Raw genomic sequence first — 27,006 nt, forward strand, 5'->3', positions numbered from 1 at the left:
TTTTACAGGTAGTCCTTGACGTAACAAGTAGATGCTTAACCATCTTTTGAAATTATAACACACAAACACCCCCCAAAAAAGCTACTTTCAAACTGTTTTCAAAGTTACAACTGCCTCCCCTCCATGGTCACATGATTGCATTTCACCACCAGTTCAACATTTATCGCCATTTGCAGCAGCCTGTGGTCACGTGAGGATGAGTTACGACATTTTTTTTGCCAGTTTCCTGCATTTATATCTGGTTTCTCATAAAAAAAAGTCTGACTCAGTTGCAATCGTAAGACAAAGACTGTTTGTATTTTATCCTGTTTCCAAGTTATCGTACACAATATTTTTATCCTGAAGCTTTCTTTCTAAAGAATTTATTTTTAGAAGGGTTTTTTTTAAAATTTTAAGACCTTTTATTTATAGTTAATAAGATTTCAGATCCAGTTGGCATTTAATCTCATTTCATTTAGTGAGTTTCATTTTCAGCATGATTAACTTTCCTGGGGGTTGCAAAAGAAGCTCAATGCAGTTAACCTAGTTTGGATCCACTTATTGGACCTGGTTCACAGAACACATTATATTTGATATCATCATTTAATCAATAAACCATAAATTAAATTAAAACACAACATATTGGGATACAATGCAGTTGGTTTGAATTGTTTATGAGGTAGGACTTTTGGCAGGTACAGTCTAAATCTAAATCTAAATAGACAGTTGATTGTAGTTTATTCAAAAAGAATTTGATTAACGAAAATTGGCTGAATAAAATGCATGAATGCAGCATAGAGTTTATCTTTTTAACTGCATGATTTTGGAAATATAAAGCAGATACCATATTTGCACCTGCACATTTACATTTTCTGAAAGCTAACACACAAATCTTCAATTAATTCTGATATAACTTTGCAGGAGATCTCCCAACACCAAACCTGCTTGATTGCACAGTCGCGAGATGACCAACATAGTTTTCCATTATTTTCTGATCCTTTGCAGGTGAGTAAATCCCAGCTGAGTATTGAGCCTCCTCGTTCCTCATTTGGGAAAAATCTGAACACTGAATCTCTCTTGCTTTACGCCACATTGATTTCGGGTGCAGAGAACCAAAGGTGTAATAGGTTCCAGAAGGTGGACCAACTGCCTTACTTCTTGCTTGAAGCCATTAGCAACATCGCTTTTACTCCCAGTGGTTTACTGGGAAAGCCCCGTCCTTTTTATTTCCCACAGCTCCACAATCTGCTTTTGCACAACGTGGAAATAAAAACCTTGTGCTTTGCTGCCTTTAAGGAAAAAACAGGAAGGTGTGAAGCCTCCTCAGGCCAATATCGTGCCAAAAATAGCAAATCGTGTTGCTTTTCCTTAGTGGGCAGCCCATTCTTTCCATCCAATCCAGGTATTTACGGACTTATTTAAAGAGGATGGACATCTCTGAAAAGTAACTCCAGGCATCCCTTGGACTGATAATTCGGTGTAAACCGAATTGAGATTGAGGTTTAATTCACAGGGTTTACCTGGAGCCTTCTGGATAATACAGTCACGACAGTCTCGGCGGCCTTTTCCCCCAAACTCAGACAAGTGTCAATCAAAGCACGGGTCCGCCCTGTCAGAGTTGGATACGAGGCGATCATTTCGTAATCTGCCCTGGGTAAGAGCTGCTGGGCACGTAGGACATCCAGGAGGTGGTTCAAACGCCCTTCGGTCATTGAGCTCAAGATGGTTTCTCGCCCCAAAGTAAGAATGGAGCAGTTTTTTTCTTTGCTGGGAGGACCTGAAATACAGCGGAGCAAAGATTGTGAGAATGCAAGCATCGGACATTTCCCAATTCCTTCATAAACCATTTGCAAGTGGAATTTGCAACTGGGAAGGACCATCTCTTGCCCAGACAGTCCACCACTGAAAGACCCTCCTAAAATAAAGACATGACGATAATGATGATATTTTAATCACACCTTTTTGTAACTATAAAGCAAACATATCTAATATTCTCCTACAGAATTTTGTATGAACACAGCTCTTTTATATGGGAGTCACACCTTATTCTAAGCCATGCTGTAATCAAAGGTTTGTTGAATAAAATGAGGACCCAGATTGTTGAGGACAATATGCTGACTCTGTAAACTGCTTAGAGAGGTCTGTGAAGCAGCATATACATATAAGTGCTATTGCTATTTTCTTTCCTTCCTTCCTTCCTTCCTTCCTTCCTTCCTTCCTTCCTTCCTTCCTTCCTTCCTTCCTTCCTTCCTTCCATCCATTCATCCATCCATCCATCCATCATGCACATTGTTTAGAATGCAGTATTGCAAGCTGACTGCCCATTGCCAGGAGTTCAATCCTGACCAGCTCACGGTTGACTCAGCCTTCTATCATTCCGAGGTCAGTAAAATGAGGACCCAGATTGTTGGGGGACAATTACGCGGATTCTGTAAACCACTTCAGAGAGGGCTGTAAAGCACTGTGAAGCGGTATATAAGTCTAAGTGCTATTGCACATATTAAGCTATAAACCTATGAGTTATAAATCAAATGGAGTTGTGCAATATTGTCAAGAGTGAAAATCTGGGAGCTACATGCCTCTCTGTTTTCATCTTGGCATTAGAATAAGGGGCGGGGGCAGTTGTCCCTTTCGAATGAGTTAGTTTAATGTCAACTTCTAACTCAAGTATCCAAATAAAAGTCCAGGATTATTTTCATTTCTGAAAAGCTTACTGTTTATCAAATACCTCGCCTTTACCAGGCCATGTATTCAATAAACAATAAGCTTTTCAGAAATGAAAACAATCCTGGACTTTTATTTGGATACTTGAGCTGGAAGCTGACAAGTATGTTAAACCACAAGTGTTGTGATTTAGCACCCTGGAAAGCAAGCACAATATTACACTGCCAGTAATTCTCTTAATGAATGCATTAAAGTGGAATGCTCTGTTGCTACCCACAATCCTGGCTTAATTTTAATTCTCACCTATCAATGTGCTATTGGGCCAACTGTCTGGGCAGCTTTTGGGATGGTCTAGTTCTTCCATTTTTTGTGAAAATAGTGGCTGGTGACCTTTGGATTCATTGCTGCAGGGCCTGGTTTTATTGTTGGTCGCCTTTGAATGGGGTGGAAGGACGATGGATGGAGGACTTGATCCATTGCTGGCACCCACAGATGGATCTGCAAGAAGGAAGAGTTGAGAGGGACACATGAATTGTTTTATTAGTCATGTAAATGGTTCATACCAAAATAAGGAACACACTGCATAGTGTTTGTTGGTTTCTTAGATTTACAACCGATCAAAGATTCTCCGGGGCTTCCACAACGTGTAACAGAAAAATTAAAACACTCATGCTATAACTAAAAGATCATCACAATCACAGCAACTGAGAAAATAAAAACCAAGAATGAAGGAATAGTGATAAAATGCAGGTGGTCCTCAACTTACGATCACAATGGAGCCCAACGTCTCTGTTGCTAACTGAGACATTTGTGAAGTGAACTTTGCCCCCATTTTACAACCTCCCTTGTCGCCGTTGTGAAGTGAATGAGTGCAGTTGTTAAAAGTTCTCAAGTGGATCTGGCTTCCCCTTTGTTTCTCAGAAGGTGACAAAAGGCGATCATGTGACCCCCGGGGCACTGCGACCGTCATAAATCTGAGTCCGTTGACAAGCGTCCGAATTTTGATCACATGATCATGGGGATGCCGCAATGGTTGTCAATGTAAAAATAGTCACAAGTCACTTTTTTCAGTATCATCGTAACTCTGCATCGTGTTGTAAGTTAAGGACTACCTGTAGTGATAAAACAGTGGTTGGTGATTGCTGTGGGTACGTGGAAAGCCATTGTTATTTCCAGGAATTTCGTGACATATTTTGATTTCTCCTTCATATTAGAATAGAATAGAGCTGGAAGGGACCTTGGAGGTCTTCTAGTCCATCCCCCTGCTCGAGCAGGAGAACCTATACCTATACCATTCCAGACAAGTGGCTGTTTAGTCTCTTCTCTAGTGATGGAGCGCGCACGATTTCTGGTGGCAAGTTGCTCCACTGGTTAATTGTCCTCACTGTTAGGAATTTTCTCCTTAATTCCAGTTTGCTTCTCTTTTGATCAGTTTCCAACCATTGTTTCTCATCCTTCCCTCTGATGCTTTGGAGAATAATGTACCCCCTCTTCTTCGTGGCAGCCCCTCAGATACTGGAACACTGCTATCATCTCTCCCCTATTTCTTCTTTTCTTTAGACTAGCCAAACCCATGTCCCGCAGCCGTTCTTCGTATGTTTTAGTCTCCAGGACTTTGATCATCTTTAGTTGCTCTTCTCTGAATTTTTTCCAAACTCTCAACATCTTTTTTCTGATATGGTGACCAAAATTGGCTGCAATATTCCAGGTGAGGAATTATTAAGGAAAGTCTAAGTGTTTAGAGCTCACTGCTTGGTTTTTTTTGAATCTTGTTTAGTGAATAAAGGAGGAGGAATCTTAGCATAGCTTCAAAGCTTTTCTCAGTGTGAAAGTCTCAGACTTTCTACTCCCATCCTAGAATCATGTGCCACCCAGTGAAGGTCAGGCTGGCAGTCTCCTGAACATCGCAAGACCCTGAGATTATGATGCCAGGTTTTGATAAAAATTGCTTGTTGCCATTGGTGGGGCAATTCTGCACAGAACCTAGCCCAGGTACTGTGGAAACGGGTCACCTTTGGGATATCTCTGCTGTCGTTATTCCTGCCAGCTTGTAAGAGATTTGGGTGTCATCTAGTGGTATGTACGTTTTTATGCTTTAAAATCTGTTTGCCTGAGTTAATAATGAAGATAAAATCTCTCTATTCACTGCTACGCTCATTGTCTCTAGACCCAAAGGAACCAATTGCCTGGGCATCTAATCACTGTCCTGACCCTTGGCAGAGCTGATGAATTTGTAACGAATTCCAACAATAGCGATAAAGTTCTAAAACTAAATTTAAAACTTTTTTTAAAAAATAAATCCACATATTAATCCACAATTAGATTAATGTTGTTTATTCCATGGGTGGGAAACTTATGTCAACTTTACAACCTGTGGACTTCAACTCCCAGAATTGCATGCTGGCTGAGAAATTCTATAAGTTGAAGTCTACAAGGTCATAAAGTTGCCATCATTGCCCAGTCCTGGTATATATTCCCTTCTTTCTCTTTATCACCTGAGCCAACTTCCTTTCAGCTCGCTGACTGGACAGGAGAAACCACTCAAAAACATGATATTTAGCTGTTAAAAAGCTCAACAAGGCTGGCAGGCAATCTATTTGCACACGGCAGGAAACTTCTCCACCCAACTCCTGAACTTTTACCTACCACTGAAGCCCTGAAAGGGGAAAGCTGAATCAACAAAGTTGCATCTTTGCAAAAGGAAGACCAAAGGGGATCTACCAGATTATATCAATGTCCCCTGTTCTCCTGGAGAGAACCAGTTCTAAGCAGAGCTGGTTGGGTATCAGAGGGAAGCCTTATTTTAGCAGGATGGGAGATGTCTCCATGATTCATGAATGTCCATTAAAGAACACCACTGTGTTTGTTTGCATTTAATGGACATTTGTGAATAATGGACATTCCTTTCACTGTGGCAATTTATACCCTAAGCATGACGGCATCATTGCACAAAAAACGCAAATGACATCATTTATGCCAATGTACATCATTGGTAGGATGGTGTTTGCATCAATTGGAGAACTGACACCATACCCACAAGGTTAATGGACACAGATGACTTAAACCAGCACTGAAATTTGGTCTGTTGAATGCAGAATAACAGAGTTGGAAGGGATCTTGGAGGTCTTCTCATCCAGCCCCCTGCGCAAGGAGGAGACTCTATACCAGGGGTAGGCAACCTTGGCTCCTTTATGACTCGTGGACTTCAACTCCCAGAATTCCTGAGCCAGCCCACCGCTGCAGAAATTCTTTGTCCTCTATCGACAAGGCTAAGTCATTGTGATTTTTGCTGGTCTGGAGGAACACTGTCGCTTCCAAAACGGGTTCAGTGTTCTTGGCATGGTTTCAAGTGGGTTGCTCTCCCATTACTGAGAATGGAGGTCGTTGAGATATTCACCTGGGTTGGAGTTTGCAGCTGGTCAACACAGACCATTCCTGGGATGACCCATCCAAGCTCAATTTTAAAGGCAATTGGGGGGAGCTGGTCAACAAAGACCCTTCCTGGGATGACCCATCCAGGCTCCATCCTAAAGGCAATTGGGGGGCTTGTTGGGCCTCTGACCATCCCGTGGTAGGCAAAAGTGTCAGGGGCATCTACTCCCAACAGAGGCAAGATTTCGGCTACAGGATTTAGGGCAGGAAGGTGATCAGGAAGGTGATCATCCATGTGCTTCAGGTGCTGGCTCAGGAATTCTGGGAGTTGAAGTCCACGAGTCATAAAAGAGCCAAGGTTGCCTACTCCTGCTCTACACTACTCCAGACAAAAGGCTGCCCATGTCTGTTGAATCAAGTCCAACCAATTGTCCTTTCACTCTGGCTTGCTTTCGTTTCCCCTCCCTTTGTAGGGGAACATCTGATGTAAAGTCTGCACGAATCCAAAATCAGTCACAGGGAAGATGATTGCAAAAAAGTGTCTTCAGATTCGGTTTACCTGATGCTACTTCCAATCTTTGAATGTGTTGCTTACAAATGAGGATTGTGGACAGATGATTATAATGAAATATGGTCATTTTTTTTGCTGACATGGTTGCGTAAAACTGTATACGTGACATGAAGGCTCAGTCATCCAGGCCAAAAGTAGGTTAAAATGTTAAATCATGACAACTGACCAAAGTTTGTTAATTTGAGATGTTTTGTTCCTCATCCAAGTAACGTATTATTATTATTAGTCAAAATAAAGGGGAAAAAATAGGCAGAGTGTCAAGAGAGTCATTGGAACATACTAACTCTTGCCACACCTACTGCAGGGATTTCTCCCCAAAATGTATTTCAATATATACTGCATATATGTATATTCGTGCATGAGAAGCCCTCGTATATATAATTTTTATTCCGTTTCCTTTTTCTATTGTTTTCTTTTTTCTTTTTCTGTTCTGTTTCAGTAAACCCCACATACACACACAACTTAATTTTCAATTCTATTTCTCTTCTGTAAGTAACCTTAGAGAAATATCTTGATGTCTCATATTAAGTTCTTCTTTGGACAATTGTTAATCAGATTTTCTAATGTGTTGGAAGAAGCAGTCCGATTCATACATGCATGTGGAATCACGAAAGTTGTTTCAACAAACATTGGGGGTGATTTCCCGAATGTGCTGTTTTATACCTAAAGGTAAAAGGTAAAGGTTCCCCCGCACATGCGTGCTAGTCGTTTCCGACTCTAGGGGCCGGTGCTCATCTCCGTTTCAAAGCCGAAGAGCCAGCGCTTGTCTGAGGACGTCTCCGTGGTCACGTGGCCGGCATGACTAGACGCCAAAGGCGCACGGACACAAAAAAATGACGTGTTCCTGATCTAAACTTAAAAATAGAGTAGAAGACAAATCAGATGGGAAGCAACTCCAGGGTGACCTTCAAACTCCAGCTTTGTTTGTTCAGACTTGTTTTACATCCTGCTGACATGCCACAATCTTGTTAGAAAAATAACTTAAAGGACAGGCAGACCAGGTTTCGGCTATCCACATACCTTTCAGCTGCTCGGCCCAGAGACTCTAGTTGAACTCATTTGAGTTCAACAGTCAGCAAAAAGACCCAACGAAAGAAAAACATGAAGTATCTGAGCACCCAAAGGAAGGATGTTGTAGATTATGATCATTCTTTGGCTAAAGGGAAATGATATATTTTTTTGGGATCTTGATTTCTGAGTATAAGACTCCATGTCTCTATGGAGAATCTCTATGGAGATTCTCGGTCATCCAGGTCATGGTTGTCCCAAAGCTGTTTTTTTCTAAAAGGCAACAGGACTTTCTTAGTATTTTCTTTCACACACACACACACACACACACACACACACACACACCAAGAAAGTCCAGTTGTCTTTTTGGGAAAAGCACCTTTGGGACACTGGCTCCATGTCTTACAAATTCAAAATGGGTCGGTTTATAGGTTTACCAGCAGAATTAGGGCATAGAATAGATACCTTCCGTTGGGCTTCTGCCAATGACATTTTGAAGGCAATTCTTTGATGAACAAGTCAAACTAGGATAAAAGGTAAAGGTTCCCCCGCACATGCGTGCTAGTCGTTTCCAACTCTAGGGGCCGGTGCTCATCTCCGTTTCAAAGCCGAAGAGCCAGCGCTCATCTGAGGATGTCTCCGTGGTCAAGTGGCCGGCATGACTAGACGCCAAAGGTGCACGGAACGCTGTTACCTTCCCACCGTAGTGGTCCCTATTTTTCTACTTGCATTTTTACGTGCTTTCGAACTGCTAGGTTGGCAGAAGCTAGGACGAGTAGCAGGCGCTCACTCTGCTACGCGGCACTCGGGATTCGACCCGCCAAACTGCCGACCTTCTGATCGACAAGCTCAGTGTCCTAACCCACTGAGGATAGACATGGTCTAATCATTGTGCTTGGATGGCATGTTCTTTAAAACTACTTGTCTGGTTTGCAAAACTGGTTAGCCAAATCCCCTAACAACAGGGCTGGCTGTCCTTCCCATTCCGTTCATTTTTATGTTTTTAGATAATCTTCTATTTTAATTTAATTTTTTTATTATTTTAATTCCATTTATATCCCGCCCTTCTCCGAAGACTCAGGGCGGCTTACAAGCTTAGCAGTAGCCTTAATTCTATGTATATGCCTGCTTATTAGGGCTTTCACACACACCCCAAGCGGCATTATTACAAAGTCAGCTTAATTGCCCCCAACAATCTGGGTCCTCATTTTACCTACCTCGGAAGGATGGAAGGCTGAGTCAACCTTGAGCCTGGTGGGACTCAAACCTGCAATAATTGCAGGCAGCTGGTGTTACTTAAGGAGGCATTAGCCCACTGCTCCACCAAGGCTCTTTCTGTTTCACACTTACACTTGGTTCCCTGTTAACACTATTTTTAGGGGCATTGTTAGTACTCAATAAATATTTCTTTTCCACTTTCCAAAACTATGAGAGTTAACCACGACATTCCGTCTGGTAGCCTTTCAACACAAGGAGAATTCACACAAATATACACCCATGTCTACAAGCCACGTTCTCTTCAGATAATTGTCAATGTCTTACTGAATTAGGACTGTATATTTCTTTGACATTTTCCCCTAACCTCACTGCACCTTGGTTTAGACTGATTTAAGAGCTAACACAAAGTTTACCTCTTTCTAAGGCTGTCTGTTGAGGAGTATTGCTGACAAGGATTGTCTGGTTTACTTTCTTCCCTGGACTTCCTGTTTTACATGATAAACTCTGTGGTTTTAACACAATTTCCTTGTTGGGTACCTTGTTATTCTGAGGACAGATGATCTAAACAAAGCAATGAGAAATGACATCATTTGAAAAACAATATTCACGTTTCACTTTCTAAAGGTAAAGGTAAAGGTTCCCCCGCACATGCGTGCTAGTCGTTTCCGACTCTAGGGGCCGGTGCTCATCTCCGTTTCAAACCCAAAGAGCCAGCGCTTGTCCGAGGACGTCTCCATGGTCATGTGGCCGGCATGACTAGACGCCAAAGGCGCACGGGACGCTGTTACCTTCCCACCGTAGTGGTCCCTATTTTTCTACTTGCATTTTTACGTGCTTTCGAACTGCTAGGTTGGCAGAAGCTGGGACAAGTAACATGCGCTCACTCTGCTACGCGGCACTCGGGATTCTACCCGCCAAACTGCCGACCTTCTGATCCACATGCTCAGCGTCCTAACCCATTGAGCCACCGCATCCCTTTCACTTTCTACAGCTGCACATTTTTAGAAAGTTTTATAAATTCTAATGAAAAAAAAATAAACAAACAAAACCTGGGTTCAGGTAATCCTCAACTTACCAAGCACGATTGGGACCAAAATTTCTGTTGCTAAGTAACACGGTTAAGTAAATTTAAGTGAATCTGGCTTCTCCCATTGATTATGCTGGTGAGAAGGTCTCAAAAGAGGATCACGTGACCCCAGGACACCGCAAACCGTCATAAATATGAGTCAGTTGCCAGGCATCCAAATTTTGATCACGTGACCATAGGGATGTTACAATGGTCATAAGTGCGAAAAATGGTCATAAGTCACTTTTTTCGGTGTTGTTGTAACTACAAATGGTCACAAAATGAATTTATTTATTAAATCAGGGATTACCTTACATTATGAATGACTTCCTGGTCAAGAAGATTTTCGTCCAGCAAATTCCTGGCTACTGTGAAAATGGGTACATTGCCATGTTCTACACCAAAAAATAAACATTCTGGTATTTTCCAAAAAGTTTTAATCCCCAGAACAGTGGCTCTATTTGTACAGATATTTGGATTGGATTAGCACCATAGATAAAGGAAGGAGATTATATCATGCTGGAAAAACATTGGTATTCACCCAAACTCAAATTCATTTTGGTCACCATACTACAAAAAAATAATGTTCAGACCTTGGAAAAAGTTCAGAGAAGAGCAACTAAGAGGATCAAAGGCCTGGAGACTAAAACATACGAAGAACAGCTATGGGACTTGGGTTTGGCTAGCCGCTAGTCTAAAGAAAAGAAGAAATAGGGGAGGCAAGATAGCAGTGTTCCAGTATCTGAGGGGCTGCCACAAGGCAGAAGGAGCCAGGTTGTTCACCAGAGCATCAGAGGGAAGGATGAGAAACAATGGTTGGAAACAGATCAAGGAGAGAAGCAACCTGGAATCAAGGAGAAACTTCTAACAGTGAGGACAATTAACCAGTGGAACAGCTTGCCACCAGAGATCGTGGGCGCTCCATCAATGGAGATCTTTAAGAAGAGACTAGACAGTCACTAGTCTGAGATGGTATAGGGTCTCCTGCTTGAGCAGGAGAATGGACTAGAAGACTTCCAAGGTCCCTTCCAGATTCTATTCTATTCTATTCTATTCTATTCTATTCTATTCTATTCTATTCTATTCTATTCTATTCTATTCTATTCTATTCTATTCTATTCTATTCTATTCTATTCTATTCTATTCTATTCTATTCTATTCTATTCTATTCTATTCCATTCCATTCCATTCCATTCCATTCCATATTTTCTATTCTATTCTATTCTATTCTATTCTATTCTATTCTATTCTATTCTATTCTATTCAATTCTATTCTATTCTATTCCATTCCATTCCATTCCATTCCATTCCATTCCATTCCATTCCATTCCATTCCATATTTTCTATTCTATTCTATTCTATTCTATTCTATTCTATTCTATTCTATTCTATTCTATTCTATTCTATTCTATTCCATTCCATTCCATTCCATTCCATTCCATTCCATTCCATTCCATTCCATTCCATTCTACATTGCAGGTGCCATCTTGATTTTTGACTCCTGAAGATGCCTCTCCTACAGGAAATCTTCAAATTATGACCACTTGCTTATCAACCATTCAAGGTTATGACAAATATGAAAAAAGAGACTTATGACCCAAATTCAAAGTTCTGATATTCAGGGCCCCCTTGGGTGTTTTCCCTGTGGTCAGCTGACCACAATTTATGAAATTTCTTTTACTGGAAACCAGTGTTTACTTCTTGTTTCCGGTAAAAAAAATTCCCATAGCAAACAATGAGTCCACTTAATGACCACAGTGCTCGCTTAATGACAACTGCAAAAAAACATATCATACAATCAGGCGTGATCATGTGGCTTTATGACCAATCGAAATTGTGTGCTCAAGTTCTGGTTCCATGTAAAAGTCTATCTGTAATCAAATATAAAGGACAACGGCTAAATTTAATACATGTTTCCTAAGCCATCTCTACTCACCTCTAAATTGCGCCTCCCTGTTTCAAGTAAATGAGAAACTGGGCCTTTGGCAGCATTAATTGCACATTCCTGAAAGACAAACGGATGGCCATGAAATCATGTACCTTAGACCTCTGTTTCTTAGAAAAACATCTGCTCTGCCATTTCATCCCTTGCTTCCTTGCAAACGTAAACAGGAGTTATTAAAATCCTGCTTTTATTTCAGGAACTGCACCTTTTTCCCTCTAGGTCAGGGGTCTTCAAACTTGGCCACTTTAAGACTTGTGGACTTCAACTCCCAGAATTTCTCAGTCAGGAGGAATTCTGGGAGTTGAAGTCCACAAGTCTTGAAGTGGCCAAGTTTAAGGACCCCTGCTCTAGGTCTACCTGCTTTTAAAAACACAACTCCGAGGTTTGCTACAATATTATTTTCAACCCTGTGCTATCGGAGTCCAAAAAAACTGACTCTCCTTATCTTAAGCAGTGAGCATATATAATGGTTAAGACTTGGGGTTCAAGCCTTTGGCGTGGAAATTTAGGCCAGTGACTCAAAACCCTCCACATTTCTGGTTATTTAGGAGAAAGGGGAGATGCAGCTCCACGAAGCAACTTTTATGAGCTCTTGACGGAAAGAGTCAGTCCTTGCGAGACGGGCAGCCATTTAAGTTTGATAAATAAATAAGTAACACTGTCTTCCTTTAACCACGGTTTAATGGGTACATCATAACTGGGGGGGGTTGTTGTTTTTTCTTCACACCTGGCTAAGGGATAAACCTCAACCAAATGACAGTTAAATGATCTGAAGTACCTTGTCCCAATGGTATCAACCTGCCCCACTTGGTCAGACAGGAAGGACACATTGCAGATCGTGTTGGTTAAAGAATTCTGACTGGTAGGGTCTGTGAAGAGGGTCTTCTCTGTCCCCACCCTATGGAAAGTCTTGCCTGCACAGGTGAGGTGACCCCCGTTCTCCTAGCCTTCCGGAAGAGAGTGAAGACCTCTTTCGGCCAACTAGCAAGGGGATCCAAGACTGGTATAGGCAACCCTGAAGGAAGGGACTAGTTTGAGGGTTTTCCCTTTGCCCTTTTTAACTCTGTTTTTAATTCTATCTTTCTAATGGTGTCGGTTCTAATCTGTAAACCATCCGGCGTCGCTTAGTTTCTATTTGTTGATTGATTTGATTTTTATAGCTGCCCATCTCGAAAGTAAGCGGTAGATAGAGAGATAGGGAGTGTATAAAATAAAATATAAATAAATAAATAAATATTCTATTCTATTCTATTCTATTCTATTCTATTCTATTCTATTCTATTCTATTCTATTCTATTCTATTCTATTCTATTCTAATTCTACTCTATTCCCTATTCCCTAGTCTAGTCTCTATTCTATTCTATTCTATTCTATTCTATTCTATTCTATTCTATTCTATTCTATTCTATTCTATTCTATTCTATTCTATTCTATTCTATTCTCCATTCCATTCTCTATTCTATTCTATTCTATTCTATTCTATTCTATTCTATTCTATTCTATTCTATTCTATTCTATTCTATTCTATTCTATTCTCTACTCTACTCTACTCTATTGCCTAATTTAGTCTAGTCTAGTCTAGTCCAGTCGTCTAGTCTCTATTCTATTCTATTCCATTCCATTCCTTCTCTATTCTGTTCTATTCTCTTCTCTGTTCTATTCTATTCTCTACTCTATTCCCTATTCTAGTCTAGTCTCTATTCTATTCTATTCTATTGTCTCTTCTCTTCTATTCTCTTGGCTCTTCTCTTCTCCATTCCATTCCATTCCATTCCATTCCATTCTATTAATTTCTCATGCTTAAAGAGGGAAATTGCCAACATTACTATAGTGGATGGTATTGTACGGTGTATTTCAATCATAAAAGGCGATCATGATTACCCTAACCATACTTACAGGATTTTTGTAACCAAGCCTTTCTAAAATGGTGGTTTCTGAAAAGAAAGGATCCACAGCCGAAGAACAGGGGATCCCAAACTCTCTTTTGGCTCACCTTGGCATGAATCAGGTTGTAAACTGCATCTGAAATCCTCTCCTTTGGATAGGTATCGAGGATATCCTTTAGAAATGCCGCACATTCTGTCAACACAAAAATGCCGGGATCACATTTCATTTGTTCCCATTTACAAAGCTTCCGTCCCTCAGTCCTTTCCACGCAATCTTCGCTCGAGCGTGGCTTCTCCCAAGGTGATTCCATGCACATTGCAGCTGGCAAGGCTTTCACACAGATACCTCCGAATAACATAGCACTTCTCTAGAGCAGGGGCCTTCAAACCTGGCCCTTTTATGACTTGTGGACTTCAACTCCCAGAATTCCTCAGCCAGTCATGAAGACCCTTGCTCTAGAGCAGTGTTTCTCAACCTGGGTCACTTCCAGATGGATGGACTTCAATTCAATTCCCCAGCCAGCCATCACTGGTTTGTTTTTTTAGCAACAGGGAATCCCCACTTCTAATCAGGTAAAAAAAAAGCCAACTCTTTTGCAGCAGTGGGGAGGAATATTACCCGCAGCGCTAGGTCTACACTGGGGTTCTTGATGCCAGCAGAGAAGCATGAGCCGGATCAGCCTGTTCCGATGAGGCAAGACATTTGGGATGAACGCCGCTTCAATCCCTGGCCGCAGACCGTTGCAGACCCCAGTCACAGCTTGAAGCAAAGTCTTTTTTCCTACAGTAAGAAAAAAATAATAATAAACCTGTACAGAAGCTGCAGGAACTCTGCTACTAACAGCCTACACCAGGGTTGTCCAACCTTGGCAACTTTAAGACCTGTGGACTTCAACCCCCTGAATTCCCTAGCCAGCCAGCATGGGGAATTCTGGGAGTTGAAGTCCACAGGTCTTAAAAGTTGCCATAGTTGGATACCCCTGGCCTATACATTTATACTGGTGCACTGATATATAAACTACATGAAAAAAGCTTTAAAAAAACCCCACAAGAGGGCAGCATTAAATCAGAAATCAGAGTATTTTTTAAAAAAACAGTTCTTCACAGAACTTGTACAAAGTTGCAGCCACAGATAATATTTTTGCAATTTCCATATTAATAATTTGGCTGATTTCTGGTAGACAGAGAGAACACAGAAATGGACAACTGAAGCAGTTTCGGAGCCATCCCCTTGTCAGATGCTCGCAAAGCAAATGGGTGGCCCAAAAAGCCTTGTGGGAAAGAACTTTTTTTTTCCTCAGCCCCAAGTTAGGGAAGACGAGAAGGTAAGTCCTGCCGTCCTCACAGCTCTCTGCTACAGAGTCCTAGACTGAGTTTAGGATGAGCTGGAAAATGTATGTTAAGTGACAGAGAGTGGAGCTCATAAGAGGGACATGCAGGTAGTCCTTGTTTAATGACCCCTCGCCCGGCGATCATTTGAAATCACAATGGCTCTGCATGAAGAGGATGTACAGTTGGTCCTTGAAGTTCAGAACATCAGAATAACAAAGCTGGAAGGGACCTTGGAGGTCCTCTAGTCCAACCCCCTGCTCAAGCAGGAGACCCTATATACCATTTCAGACAGGTAGCTGTCTAAACTCTTCTTAAAAACCTCCAGTGATGGAGCACCCATAATATCTGGAGGCAAGTCGTTCCACTGGCTAATTTGCTCCCACTATCTCCAGAAAAGTTCTGCTTGTCCCACTATCCCTGCTGTCAGGTGACCATGATCTGAGCATCTGCCTTGCACTTTTGATGGTTGTAGCCTCCCACGGTCACATGACGGCCATTAGCCACCTTCCCTAACAGCTTCCCACAAGTAAAGTCAATGGGGAAACCAACAGGGATGGTCACCGGTCACTCCGGCAAGTCGCTTACACCCTCCCCTGCCCAGCTGCAGCCCCCTTTGGCCCCACCATAGTTGCTTAGCTTTACCTGGGCCACCCACAGCCCTCCTCCACCTGCCTGCTTGTAAGACACCTGGGACTCAATCGCCCACAATCCTCGCATCGTAACAGCAAGGGGCACGAGCAGGATTGCCATCGCTGAGCAATGCAGTGACATGACCTCACGCCCTGCAAGTGTATCGTTTAGTGACAAGACATTCTGGACCCATTAAGCTCGCCATTGACTGAAGACTACCTGTATAAGTCAGAGGGCTGCACCTTTTGCAGAACAGTGCTAGCGGTTTGGTGGGAGCAGTAGGAAAAAGCGGAGGATGGAAAAACATGCAGTCTTTTTATAGAGGGTAAGGTCGATTCCTATATTTTGATCAGGTTTGCAGGACCCCCTGCTGCCACATTCCTTTAAAGGCCCATCTTGCAGTCTAAGAGATGATGATGATGATAGGATACAGCATTTTATTTTAAATGGGGCGAGATTTTTCTGAGTAAGGTAGTCCTCAACGATCGTAATGGAGCCTGCTCATTACACTCGTTCAGTCATAATGGTCATAAAACCGTTCCGTCACATGACTGACCCTGTTGTACATTTTCTTGCAGCAGTTGTTAAGCAAGCGTGCCAATTGTAAAGGCAGAGGATTAGTTGTTAAGTGAATGTTGTGGTTATTAGATGAATCCATTGTTTCCTGCGGGGCATTTTTGCTCTAAATTGGAAATAAGTCCCGCTTTTCAGCAAAACTGTCGCAAAACACAGTCACCTGAATATTTCAAACAGCCCTAAGTGTGGTTTGCATTGCACAGGGCTCTAAGTGCAGTCACGGGGCCATGGAGGGTGGGCAATCATCAAAATGTCAGATCCGAGTGGTAGGTCCCCTTTTCCAGGTACGTTGTAACTTGGAATGCTCACTAAGTGATTGGTTATGAGTCAAGGAGCACCTGGACAATATTTTCCATCACGCAACATCAAGACAAGGCGAGATTCCAGTCCGATTACATACAGGAAAGAACCCAGTCCAAGGAAGATTATCTTAGATAGAGCATTTTATTAGATTGCTTACCTGTCAGTGGCTTTTGTCGACTTAGGAGTTCCCAACACATCATCCCAAAACTAGGCAATGAAAAGGAAAACCAGGTGTTATTTGGTAACATCTCTTATCTAAACACCTATTATATTGGAAGTCCAAATTCGAATGATTCCTCAGCACCTCTTGACCTCAAGAGAGCACCAAAGACCCCTCATTTCAACCCCGAGCTACAAATATTCTCCTTTATTGATAAATATGAGTCCATCCTTTTGTCTGAAGGATTTATTATCCCTCTTATCATGATCATGTGCAGTATTAGTACCGCTTTATAAAGCCAAAGTAAGGCTACACTTAGGACTACCGCATCCAGTTTTCATCACCATATTATTAAACAAAAAGCTGTAGAGAATCTGGAAAGAGTGCAGAGAAGAGCAACAAAGAGGATGAGGGGGCTGTAGGCTAAAACATATGAAAAACGGTTGCAGGAATTGGGCACGTCTAGTCTAGTGAAAAGAAGGACTAGGGGTGACGTGATAGCAGTCTTCCAGTGTCTGAGGGGCTACCACAATAAAGAGGGGGTCAACCTGTTCTCCAAAGCACCAGAAGGCAGGTCAAGAAACAATGGATGGAAGCAAATCAAGGAAAGAGCCAACCTAGAACTGAGGAGAAATTTCCTAACAGTGACAACAATTAACCAGTGGAATGGCTTGCCTTCGGACGTTGTGGTGCTCTGTCACTGGAGGCTTTTAAGAAGAGACTGGACAGCCAATTGTCTTGAATGCTATAGACTAAGTCTCCTGCTTGAGCAGGGGGCTGAATTAGAAGACTTCCAAGGTCCCTTCCAATTATGTCATTCTGCTATTATTTTCTGGGTGGAAATTCCTCCCGTGCACGCTGAGTAAATAATAACTGCAGTGAGTGTTGGTTATTGGGTTTTTTTTGGGGGGGGGGGTCTTGCATTTGATTCTACAATACTGGGATTGTTTCTTGTATGCTTGACTGATCACAGTAATCATACGGTTTCTACACCTAGGATGATGTATTCCTCAGGTAAAGACAACATGATTTGTCTGGATATTCATACCAGGGGTTCACTCTTTGTTTTACAAAAAAATGAATTGGAAACTTGAGTTGGAAAAACTTAAGCTACAGTTTCCAAATGTAATAGACACTGAGAATTCTTGGATTTAACAAAACTCTATTTTGATTCAAAACTGAGGGTACAATGCATTTTTTAAAAAAATCTGAAACGGGATCCCATCAAAGACTAAATTCCTGGCCTACCTGTTGCTTCCGACGAAGCCATAAATAGGGTACAATAATAACTCTCCTGCTTGCAGGTATTCCACAACTAATAACACACTCCTTCTATATTTCCATCCTGCTAACACACTTCGTTTTCCTCACAGTTGGAACCCAGCAATCAGTAACAGCATCTTGATGAGGAAGAATTCAGCTCCAAAAAATACTGGTTACCCCATTGCTAGAGGTCAGTGGGAAAATTTATGACTTCCTTCTTCCTCCAACTTTGAAATCTAATACAAGCCTATTACGGAAAGTAAAGAAACAAGTTGGCTGGGCTCCCGGTCAGATGATCCACCATATCTGGAAGGCTCCAGGTGAGCTAACCCTGCCATACAGACGAACCGTGGCCTCACCTTGACAAACAATGCCCTGAGATTCTAAGACTCACCTATAAACATCTCCTTCAGTTGAGAATTGGCCTCCTTGCAGTATTTCAGGAGACAGGCAGAGCAAATCCCAGCAACTACTGTTGCTACAGTTTTCCAAAGCTGCCCTCAGCTGCTGTTTTCTCCAGGTGGGTTGGCCAAAATCTGAGATCTGCAAGATGGAAAGATAGCTTAGGAAATCAGGGCAGGCCAGTCACTACAGGTAACCCTCAAATTACAGTCATTCGCTTTCTTTGAAGCTCGCTAGCAACTGCCATATTCGAGGGGGAGGGGGCATTTGGGAGGGAAAGAGTGCTGGGGGTGTGAAAGAAGGCTGTGGGAATTTGGGGGAGGATGGAGACTGACAGGAATTAGAGGTGCCTAACCAAGCCATCTTTCTGCCTTCAAGGACACCGGCCCTGGGAAAGGAATTTACAGCGGCACCTGAGGCCCCAGGTTCCCAAAACGTCAGAAGTGAATCTGATTGGACTCTTTTCAGGGGGGAGGGTTTTGGACGTTGGGGATTGCTTTCGATATACAATATTCGCGGGGTTTTCTTTCAGAGCTTGCCTCGCTCACACTGCACTCCGCATCTCTAGTAAAAGTACCTTTTCTTAACACCTATGGCAGAGTTCCCCAACCTTTCTGAAAGGGGAAACGGGGTGATTTTGTGGGAGGGACAGGTTGCACACATATGCCTGCGTGCACCTGAATGCTCATGAGCACCTGTTGCTCACACCAGCGGGGCCAAGAACACTTGCGACACTCGTGCAAGTGAGGCCCCGAGTGCTTGCAATGCTAGTGCAAGTGAGGCCCCAAGGACTCATGTTGCTCACGTGAGTGGGGCCCTGAGCACCTGCGATGCACGCACAAGTGGGGCCAATAGCACTTGCGATGCTCACGAGGCCCCAAGTGCCCACAACGCTCGCACGAGGCCACGAGTGCTTGCAACGCTCACACAAGTGGGACCCTGAGCACCTGCAATGCTTGCATGAGTGGGGCTGTGTCTGTGTGCACACCAGCCAGCCACTCACGCAACCCGGTTGCAAATAGGCCATGGCCTGGTAGTGGGTCACAACCCACAGGTTGGGAACCCCTGACCTATGGAGTCAGGGGTCGTTATTTCCTAGGGAGCAGGCTGTAGTCAGCCTGACACAACTGCCTTAAGTGAGAACAGCACTGAAAAAACCCCACTTATGGCCGATCCTAACAGCATCCCCATAGTGACATGATCTACGTTTGGGTGCTTGGCAACTGGCATGTATTTACAATGGTTGTAGTATCCTGGAGTCATGCAATCCCCATTTGTCACCTTCCCACTGGCTTCCCACAAACAAAGTCAATGGAGAAGCCGGATTTGTTTAATGACTGAATGATTCACTTAATAACTGCGGTGATTTGCTTAATGCCTGTGACAAAAACAGTAATAAAATCAGGCAAAACTCACTTGCTTAGCAATGGAGATTTTTGGTCTCGATTATGGTAGTTGAGGATTACCTGTACTTCAGGAAAAGCCCTACGCAATCTAAGTGTTGTTCTGACAGCCAGTCAAAAGGAATGGGGGGGGGGAAGACATATTTGAAAAGCCTACCTTAGCTCTATATTCCAGATCTAACAACACATTGGAAGGTTTGAGATTGTGGTGAAGGATTGGAGGCTCCAAACTGTGAAGATAACTTAGACCGGTGGCAACATCTGACAGGATCCTTATGGCCAAAGGAACAGGCAGATCTGGATAGAGTTCACACTGGGGGAGAAAAGGTGTTTATTTAATGCACTGTTTTTTCAAAGCATTGATTTAATTACGTGCCCCATATTTCTATATTAAAGGTATTAGAGATTTGCAGGCAGATCTCCCCCTTCTCCTAATGAAAATGGATAAATTAACCCAGAATGGTTTGCCTGTCCTATATGTCAAAATGCTGATTTAATATCTGCCCCAAATTTCTATATTAAAGGTATTAGAGATTTGCAGGCAGATCCCGAGCTCGTCTTGCTACTAGTGAAAATGGATAAATTAACCCAGAATGGTTTTGCTTCATGTGAGATGCTGGTTTGGTATGGCCTTTGCCATAAGATGATAAACCCAACTTTTGTTGTTGATTTAAGAATGGTAGCTTATTTGAAGGAACAAGCTGAAATCTCTCTTCTGGTGTGCCAAGAAGTTGAATCTCTACCTCTCCTATTTCAAGAGCTTCTCCTCTGGGCAGTAGTGCCTTGTCTGGCCCTCATTCTCTTCATGCTACTGCGTCATTGTCAGGCTGCCCAAACCAAGAAAGACACACGATCTTTCTTTCAAGTAATTTCTTTATTATTCCACTCCTTCAGACAGAATCTTGCCAAACTGAAGCACGCTACTAACTACAACATGCCTATACTCTGGGAACCTTTAGGAAGGAACCGTCTTCACCCTCTTTTTCTCACACAAACTATCTGAGCTGAGCTGCCTCTTACTTCTCTGGAAGGCAGCCCTTCCCTCCTGGGAATCCAGCTCCTTACTACATTCCATCACAGCCATTTACAGGAGAGACAGCCAAGGGAATTTTTATCCTGCCTTCTCTGACTTACATCATGAATAAGCAAACAGAGAGATCCATTGTGCATCCATGTTGTTGCAACCCCAAGGAAACCTTGGAACTGGCAAATACCCAAAAGAGGCAAGAGATGGTTGCATTGTAAACGTTGAATGTTTGCTGCTTCTTGAAGAAGGGCCTTGAAATCTCTGCAAGGGTAAAAAAAGATCTGCGTGTCACACTGTTTCAGTAGAACAAGACAAGATCATTTGTTACTGCAAAATGATCCATCGGTATGCTTTCATTTCCCCACCCCTCCTTTGATTATAGCTGTCGTGACAGGAGGGATGCTGTGACAGCTGCAACTTTGGGGATCAGTTGTAAGTCTCCTCGTTCAGTGCCATCATAACTTTGAACTGTCACTAAATGAGTTGTCCCTAACCAAGGGCTGACTATAGTAACTTTTCTTCAGGCTCCTTGACAGGATGGTCTGCATGAGAGCAAAAAAAAATCAAGATGGTAGCCACAATACGATGCACATAAAAGGGGGACAGGGCTTCAATCACATTGTGGCTAACATCTTGAATTTTATTCTTTAATTGTCTTATTTTTTTAAAAAAAACCTTTTCATGGGGAAAGCATGAATGGACTCTCTTGGCTACCATCTATTATGCAGTTGAATTTGAGAAAATAGCAGAGATCAGCACATCCAGAGTGCAATGAATGAGTATCACTTGTAGGAGAACAGCAGGCGGAGTGGGGGGTGGGGGGAAAGAGTTAAATAAGTCATCAGCCTAGAGTTGTTAGGTTGTCACAAATGTTCCAAGTCCAACCCCTCTTGAATTCTATTAACCCTTATCTGGTGTCAGTTTAGTATTGAACTTTGGTTGACTAGATTCTTGTGCATAAGCATGAGCAATAAATCTTCTGAACTGTAACTTAATGTATGGTCCTGATTCTTTGCACCTGACATCACACTGGTAAACTCTCCTTCATGATCAAAGTCGCTCCCTTGTCAAATATGACTTTTCAACACCCCCCCCCCCACACACACACACCATAAGCATCCTTGCTTCTGGGGAAGCCTGAAAAAGAAGCTGTTTCAGAGAACAGCAGAGAGCTGGTGGCCATCCAGAAATTTTCTAAGTCCTTGCCAAAGCAAGCTCAGCCTATACTATTTAGAAGCCCTCCTCCATGATCAGGAAACTGCCCATAACCACACAAGTGTGATCGGTGGTAGAGAAATTTTATAAATAAAATAAATAAACCATGGAAAGACACAAGCATTAAAGGCCAGCACATTAAAAAAACACAGCAGGGAAAACAGATGACAAGAAGACCTGGCAATGGCTAAGAGCAGAAAAAAGTGAAGAACGAGACAGAGGAGTTACCGTATATACTTGAGTATAAGCCGACTCGAGTATAAGCCGAGACCCCCAATTTCACCCCCAAAAACTGGGAAAAGTTGTTGACTCGAGTATAAGCCGATCCGCCGTTCTGCATGCCTCGGAGGCTGGATCCGCGCTCTGCAAGCCTCTGGGATCCTGGGAGGCCTAATGCAAGCACCAGCCCGCCTGCCTCAGGTCTCCCCCACCCCCAGATACTGGGCTTCAGCACAGCTGGCTGTCTTGCCAAAGAGAAACATCTGGGAAGGAAAACCCTGTCTTACCTCTTTCCCAATTCTGCCTCTGCCCTTCCTCCTACCAAGGTGTTCTGGGACTAGTTCCCTAGCCTTTTGGAGCTTTTGGTGTTCGCCCATCAGCTGTCTACGGGGAGGCAACAAAGCTGCCTCTCTAGGCTTTGAGAAAAGGCCCCTTGCACAAAAGGCAGCTTCAGGACGAGCTTCCAAAAACCCTTTCCTTCCTTAACGCCCTCCCCACCTTCCCCCAGAAAGCCATATTTCTTTTTTTTATTGAAAATTTTTATTGAAGTTACAATATTATCCCCTCCCCAACCCACCCCAGAACCCCTCCCCCTCCCCCATATTTCTTCAATAACAAAAACATAAAAAGCTGGTTGGGATGTACTCGCTGATTTCCCCCCCCCCCTTTTTTTAGATGCTAAAACTAAACTCTCCCTCTGCCTTCCAACCAATATCCCTTTTTAAAATCTTACCTTGGCTCCAGATGGAAGAGTAGAGGAACTAAGCTAGTAAGGAGAGAATTTTTTTCTGCAACTTTTTACTCCTGAAGTAGTAGTAGTAGTAATAGTAGTAGTAGGAATAATAATAATAAATCCCTAAAAGTTGTGCCAGAAAATGGAGGACGCTGGGTCTTTGCAAGTTTTAGCTGTCTGTCAGACTGCCTGAAAAGGGCGGCCTTCAGGCAGCCAGGCAGACAGCTAAAGCTTGCAAAGACCCAGCGTCCTCCATTTTCTGGCATAACCTTCGGAGATTACTTTAAAAAAAAACAACAAAAAAAACCTTCAGAGGAAAAACAGCTGCAGAAACATTTTGTCTCCTTGCTGGCTTGGTTCATCTACTCTTCAGCCAGGAGGGAGTCCAAGGCCTAGAGAAGGAGAGCTTTGCAGCATCCCTATGGACAGCTGATGGGCAGACAGCTGAAAGAAGCAGGCAGGCAGGGCGCGGAGGAACGGAGACCTGCAGGTCTCGGACGGCGGTGGCTTGGGAGAGGTGCGCGCGATCCCGGAAGCACCAAAGCCTCGGCCGCGCACAAGTCCTCGGTAAGTTTTTTTGTTGACTGGAGTATAAGCCGAAGTGGAATTTTTCAGCCCAAAAAGTGGGCTGAAAAATTCGGCTTATACTCAAGTATATACGGTAATTCTGCACAAGACCTTAAGAACAAATGCATACAAAGACAGAATTGAAAAGACAGCAACAGATTAGCAAAAGCCGAAGAAACAGGGGATCACCTGTTTAGCGCTTGCAAGAAGATTGCACAGACTGACTACAAACAACAGCATGATTAGGTAGCAACAATCTTGCACTGCAAGGAATACTGTTTGCCTGCAAGCAAGAACTGGGCAGACTAGAAATGAGATACAGTAATAGAAAACAAAGAAGCTAAAGTGCTTAACACCCCAAACTTAACAATGGTTAAGAAAGAGGAAAGAAGTCTGGATAAATGGATGTGGCAGTACTTGCGGACAGCAGAATAGCAGAGAAGGAATTGGAGAAGGTAACAAAACACAAAGACCAGGCAAACAGAACTAAGAACAACTGTGGCAAAAGAAAGCAAAGATAGTTCCAACAGTCATAGAGGTGCCTTGGGTGCGATCCCAAACTAACTGAAGCAATACTTGAACATCATTGGCATTTACAAATTCACCACGAGTCAATTGCAAAAGGCAGCTTTGCTCAGAACAGCTAACGTCCTGCGATGATAATTCTAACACTTAAAACTTCAACATCTGCCTATGCCAGGTCCTTGGGAAGGACTCGATAGGTGGATAAAAATGCCCAATTCAGTCTGAACATCTAAGCTGGCTGTGCAATGAACCCAGCGGTGGGATTCAAATATGCGAACAACCGCTTCTCTGTGTGGATGCCGCTTCCGGAAGTCCACTCTGGGTTTCGGCAACAAAAAATTAGCCACCGGTTCTGCCGAAGTGGTGCGAACTGGCTGAATCCCACCACTGAATGAATCATAATAAAATAAATAAGCCAACCTTTCCCTTGCTCTCTGGTTGCTCAACAGCTTCACGGAGACGTCGGTGTTCCAAGCCAGGTGGAAAGCCTTCAGCGAGATGCCAAAGCCCGTCTGACTCAGGGAAATGTTCTCGAGATCTTTCTGGGAAATGATGGGCACCAGCTTGGCCATTTTAGGATGTTTATCCAGGACAACTGAAAAAGAAGCGAAGCTGTTACAGAAAAGTTACACTGGAAGTTTTTAAGAAGAGACTGGACAGCCATTTGTCTGAAATGGTATAGGGTTTCCTGCCTTAGCAGGGGGTTGGACTAGATGACCTCCAAGGTCCCTTCCAACTTATTATTATTATTAAAACAAAAGAGAAGGGAAGGGAACTGAACTCCCGATCCATGAATAGCCTTTATTGTGGACATCCCACCAGCAAAACCGACAGTTTCGCAACTAAACGATAAACCCCCAAATATAAAATGTTAATCTAAAGTGATAGTAAATGAAGTACAAAGTATACGGCAAGAGTAGGACGATAAGAAGTTGGCACAGATGACAAAACAGGAGCTGAAAATACTTATGTGGCATTAAGATCCTAAGACTCAAGACACAGCAACCAAAACCACAAACAGGCACAAGGTCTACTTGTGACCGGCTGTTCACATGGCAAGGCTTCCTAAGTTGCCACATGAAAAAGGGGAAATGAAATATATCTTTTAAAACTCAAAATAATCAGAATTGTGATGCCTGATGATCACGTTGTATTGCGGGACAGTGAAAATATAGAATCTTGATTTTCAAAATTGGAGTGCAGTCACAGAAGGTTGAAAAGTTCATTGAAAAAGCATCAAAACATTTTTTCTTAACTTTTGTACTATTGTATCTTATTGTTGTTAGCCGCCCTGAGTCCTTCGGGAGATAGGGCGGCATATAAGTCCCAATAATAAATAAATAAATAAATAAACCTCACAGTACCTCAGCCAATGGGGAAAGAGGAGGGATGTGGCGGGCAGGACAGGGTTGTATAGAGAAGGGAATATTTTGGGTTGAAACTTTGGAGAGAACCAAACTTTGATAGCTTCTCTCCCCGCTTTTTGCAATAAACGAAACAAAAGGCCTTCACTGTGTCTTGGCTGGTTATTGGTCAGGCGAGCTTGCCTCTGGTCATGAAGGATAGTAGCCAGGAGCACATTAAAGTTGCCAAGTTATGATGGCCCTGCTAGAGTGTAAGATTTTCAGTCTAAGCTCTATTGCTGTGTGGATTAACCAACTTTGTAAATTATAGCAAAAACCAGGATTGAACTGTTCAGGGGTTTATTAACCTGCTTCCCACATGTGCTAAGCATTTTAAATATGAGCTATTCCATAATCCTCAATACAGTTTAATTATGGATCACCTCAAATCAGCTAGGTCTCTCGGTACTGTCTCCGGGATCATGATTTTTTCAATTTCCTTATATGTTTTCTGGAGGGGGGGGAGATAAGATTTCCTCCTCTTCATTTCAATCTTTAAACTCTCTCCTAAAAGGCTGAAATCACAACACATGTGGCGTGTTGTGAGCTTTACAGTCCTCTGTGAACCAAAACATGTCTTGTTCCACAAATCAAGGTGATCCGATTTGCACGATGCTTTATTGTGACTTCCTGAACTGAGAGGGATTTGAATCAATGGTCAACATACCTTCTTCCAACTACATAAATTTGTGATTCTCTGATTTGAAAGGACAATCTGAGTTTATACCTGTTATATACAGTACATAAGCAAAGAGTTTTGTGAAGGATCACAAAAGGTACCTAAAAGAGCCAGTCCCACTGACTCCATGAAACAGCTGCTCCTTCGTCTATTACATTTTGAACTTGAGACCATGAATTTTTCCTTGTTTGCTAGAATGTGGGGAATTCAAAGCTCTTTTTATTCGGTTTAAGAAGGGAGGGGAATGAGCAAAGGAAATCAAAGTTAAGCATCTTAGGGTTTGTTTGTTTTTTAGCGGTTTACTTGGGACTGGAGAACTGAAGGCTAGCGTGGATTAGTGTTATCTTTTATCTCCTATCAGGAACCAAACCTCAGAGGCCACAAAGGAATGCAAAGAGAGTCAGACTCTTGTTTCACCCTTCCTGTTCAGAAATGATTTGCTGCAATGTTTGTTTTCTTCACCTCCACTTTCATTTTCCCTTTCCTATCTCATCAATTAAGAACGGAATCTGCAGGCAAGAAGCTGGGCTACAGTGCTACCTCGTTAATTTACTCTGGGAGGTGCAATGAGAACCAAAAAACGATGAGCACCAAACAATTTTTTTCCCCATAAGGAATAATGTAGTGAAATTACTTTTAATTTATGCATCTGTCAGGGAGCTGAACTGAAAGGAAGTCATGTCCCTTTCCTTAAACCCAGCCAAAAGATTGTAAATGTAATCATTTTAACTGTTCTTAATTTTTGTAATTGTTGTATTGTTATTTTAAAAACCTTGTGAACTGCCCTGAGTCCTACGGGAGAAGCCCTGAGTCCTACGGGAGAAGGGCGGTATATAAGTCTAATAAAGATAAAGATAAAG

The 27,006-nt window shown here is 42.6% G+C and overlaps 1 protein-coding gene across 1 annotated transcript in view; it reads right to left on the bottom strand.

Annotated features, from left to right (window-relative positions):
* Positions 1-310: 310 nt before the first annotated feature.
* Positions 311-27,006, bottom strand: part of LOC308672939 (receptor-interacting serine/threonine-protein kinase 2-like) — a 33,077-nt gene continuing 6,381 nt past the window's right edge. The window contains exons 2-12 of the mRNA XM_081336246.1: positions 24,485-24,659; positions 20,913-21,066; positions 19,936-20,091; positions 18,368-18,516; positions 16,708-16,757; positions 14,329-14,490; positions 13,817-13,902; positions 11,815-11,883; positions 9,226-9,373; positions 2,947-3,141; positions 311-1,756 (exon numbers count right to left, since the gene is read on the bottom strand). Of these exons, the coding sequence (XP_081192372.1) occupies positions 1,482-1,756; positions 2,947-3,141; positions 9,226-9,373; positions 11,815-11,883; positions 13,817-13,902; positions 14,329-14,490; positions 16,708-16,757; positions 18,368-18,516; positions 19,936-20,091; positions 20,913-21,066; positions 24,485-24,636 (1,596 nt within the window). The 5' untranslated portion in view covers positions 24,637-24,659 and the 3' untranslated portion in view covers positions 311-1,481. The remainder of the gene's footprint in view (positions 1,757-2,946; positions 3,142-9,225; positions 9,374-11,814; positions 11,884-13,816; positions 13,903-14,328; positions 14,491-16,707; positions 16,758-18,367; positions 18,517-19,935; positions 20,092-20,912; positions 21,067-24,484; positions 24,660-27,006) is intronic.

Source organism: Vipera berus, assembly GCF_964194415.1.
Source record: "Vipera berus genome assembly, chromosome: 10".
Lineage (NCBI taxonomy): Eukaryota > Metazoa > Chordata > Lepidosauria > Squamata > Viperidae > Vipera > Vipera berus.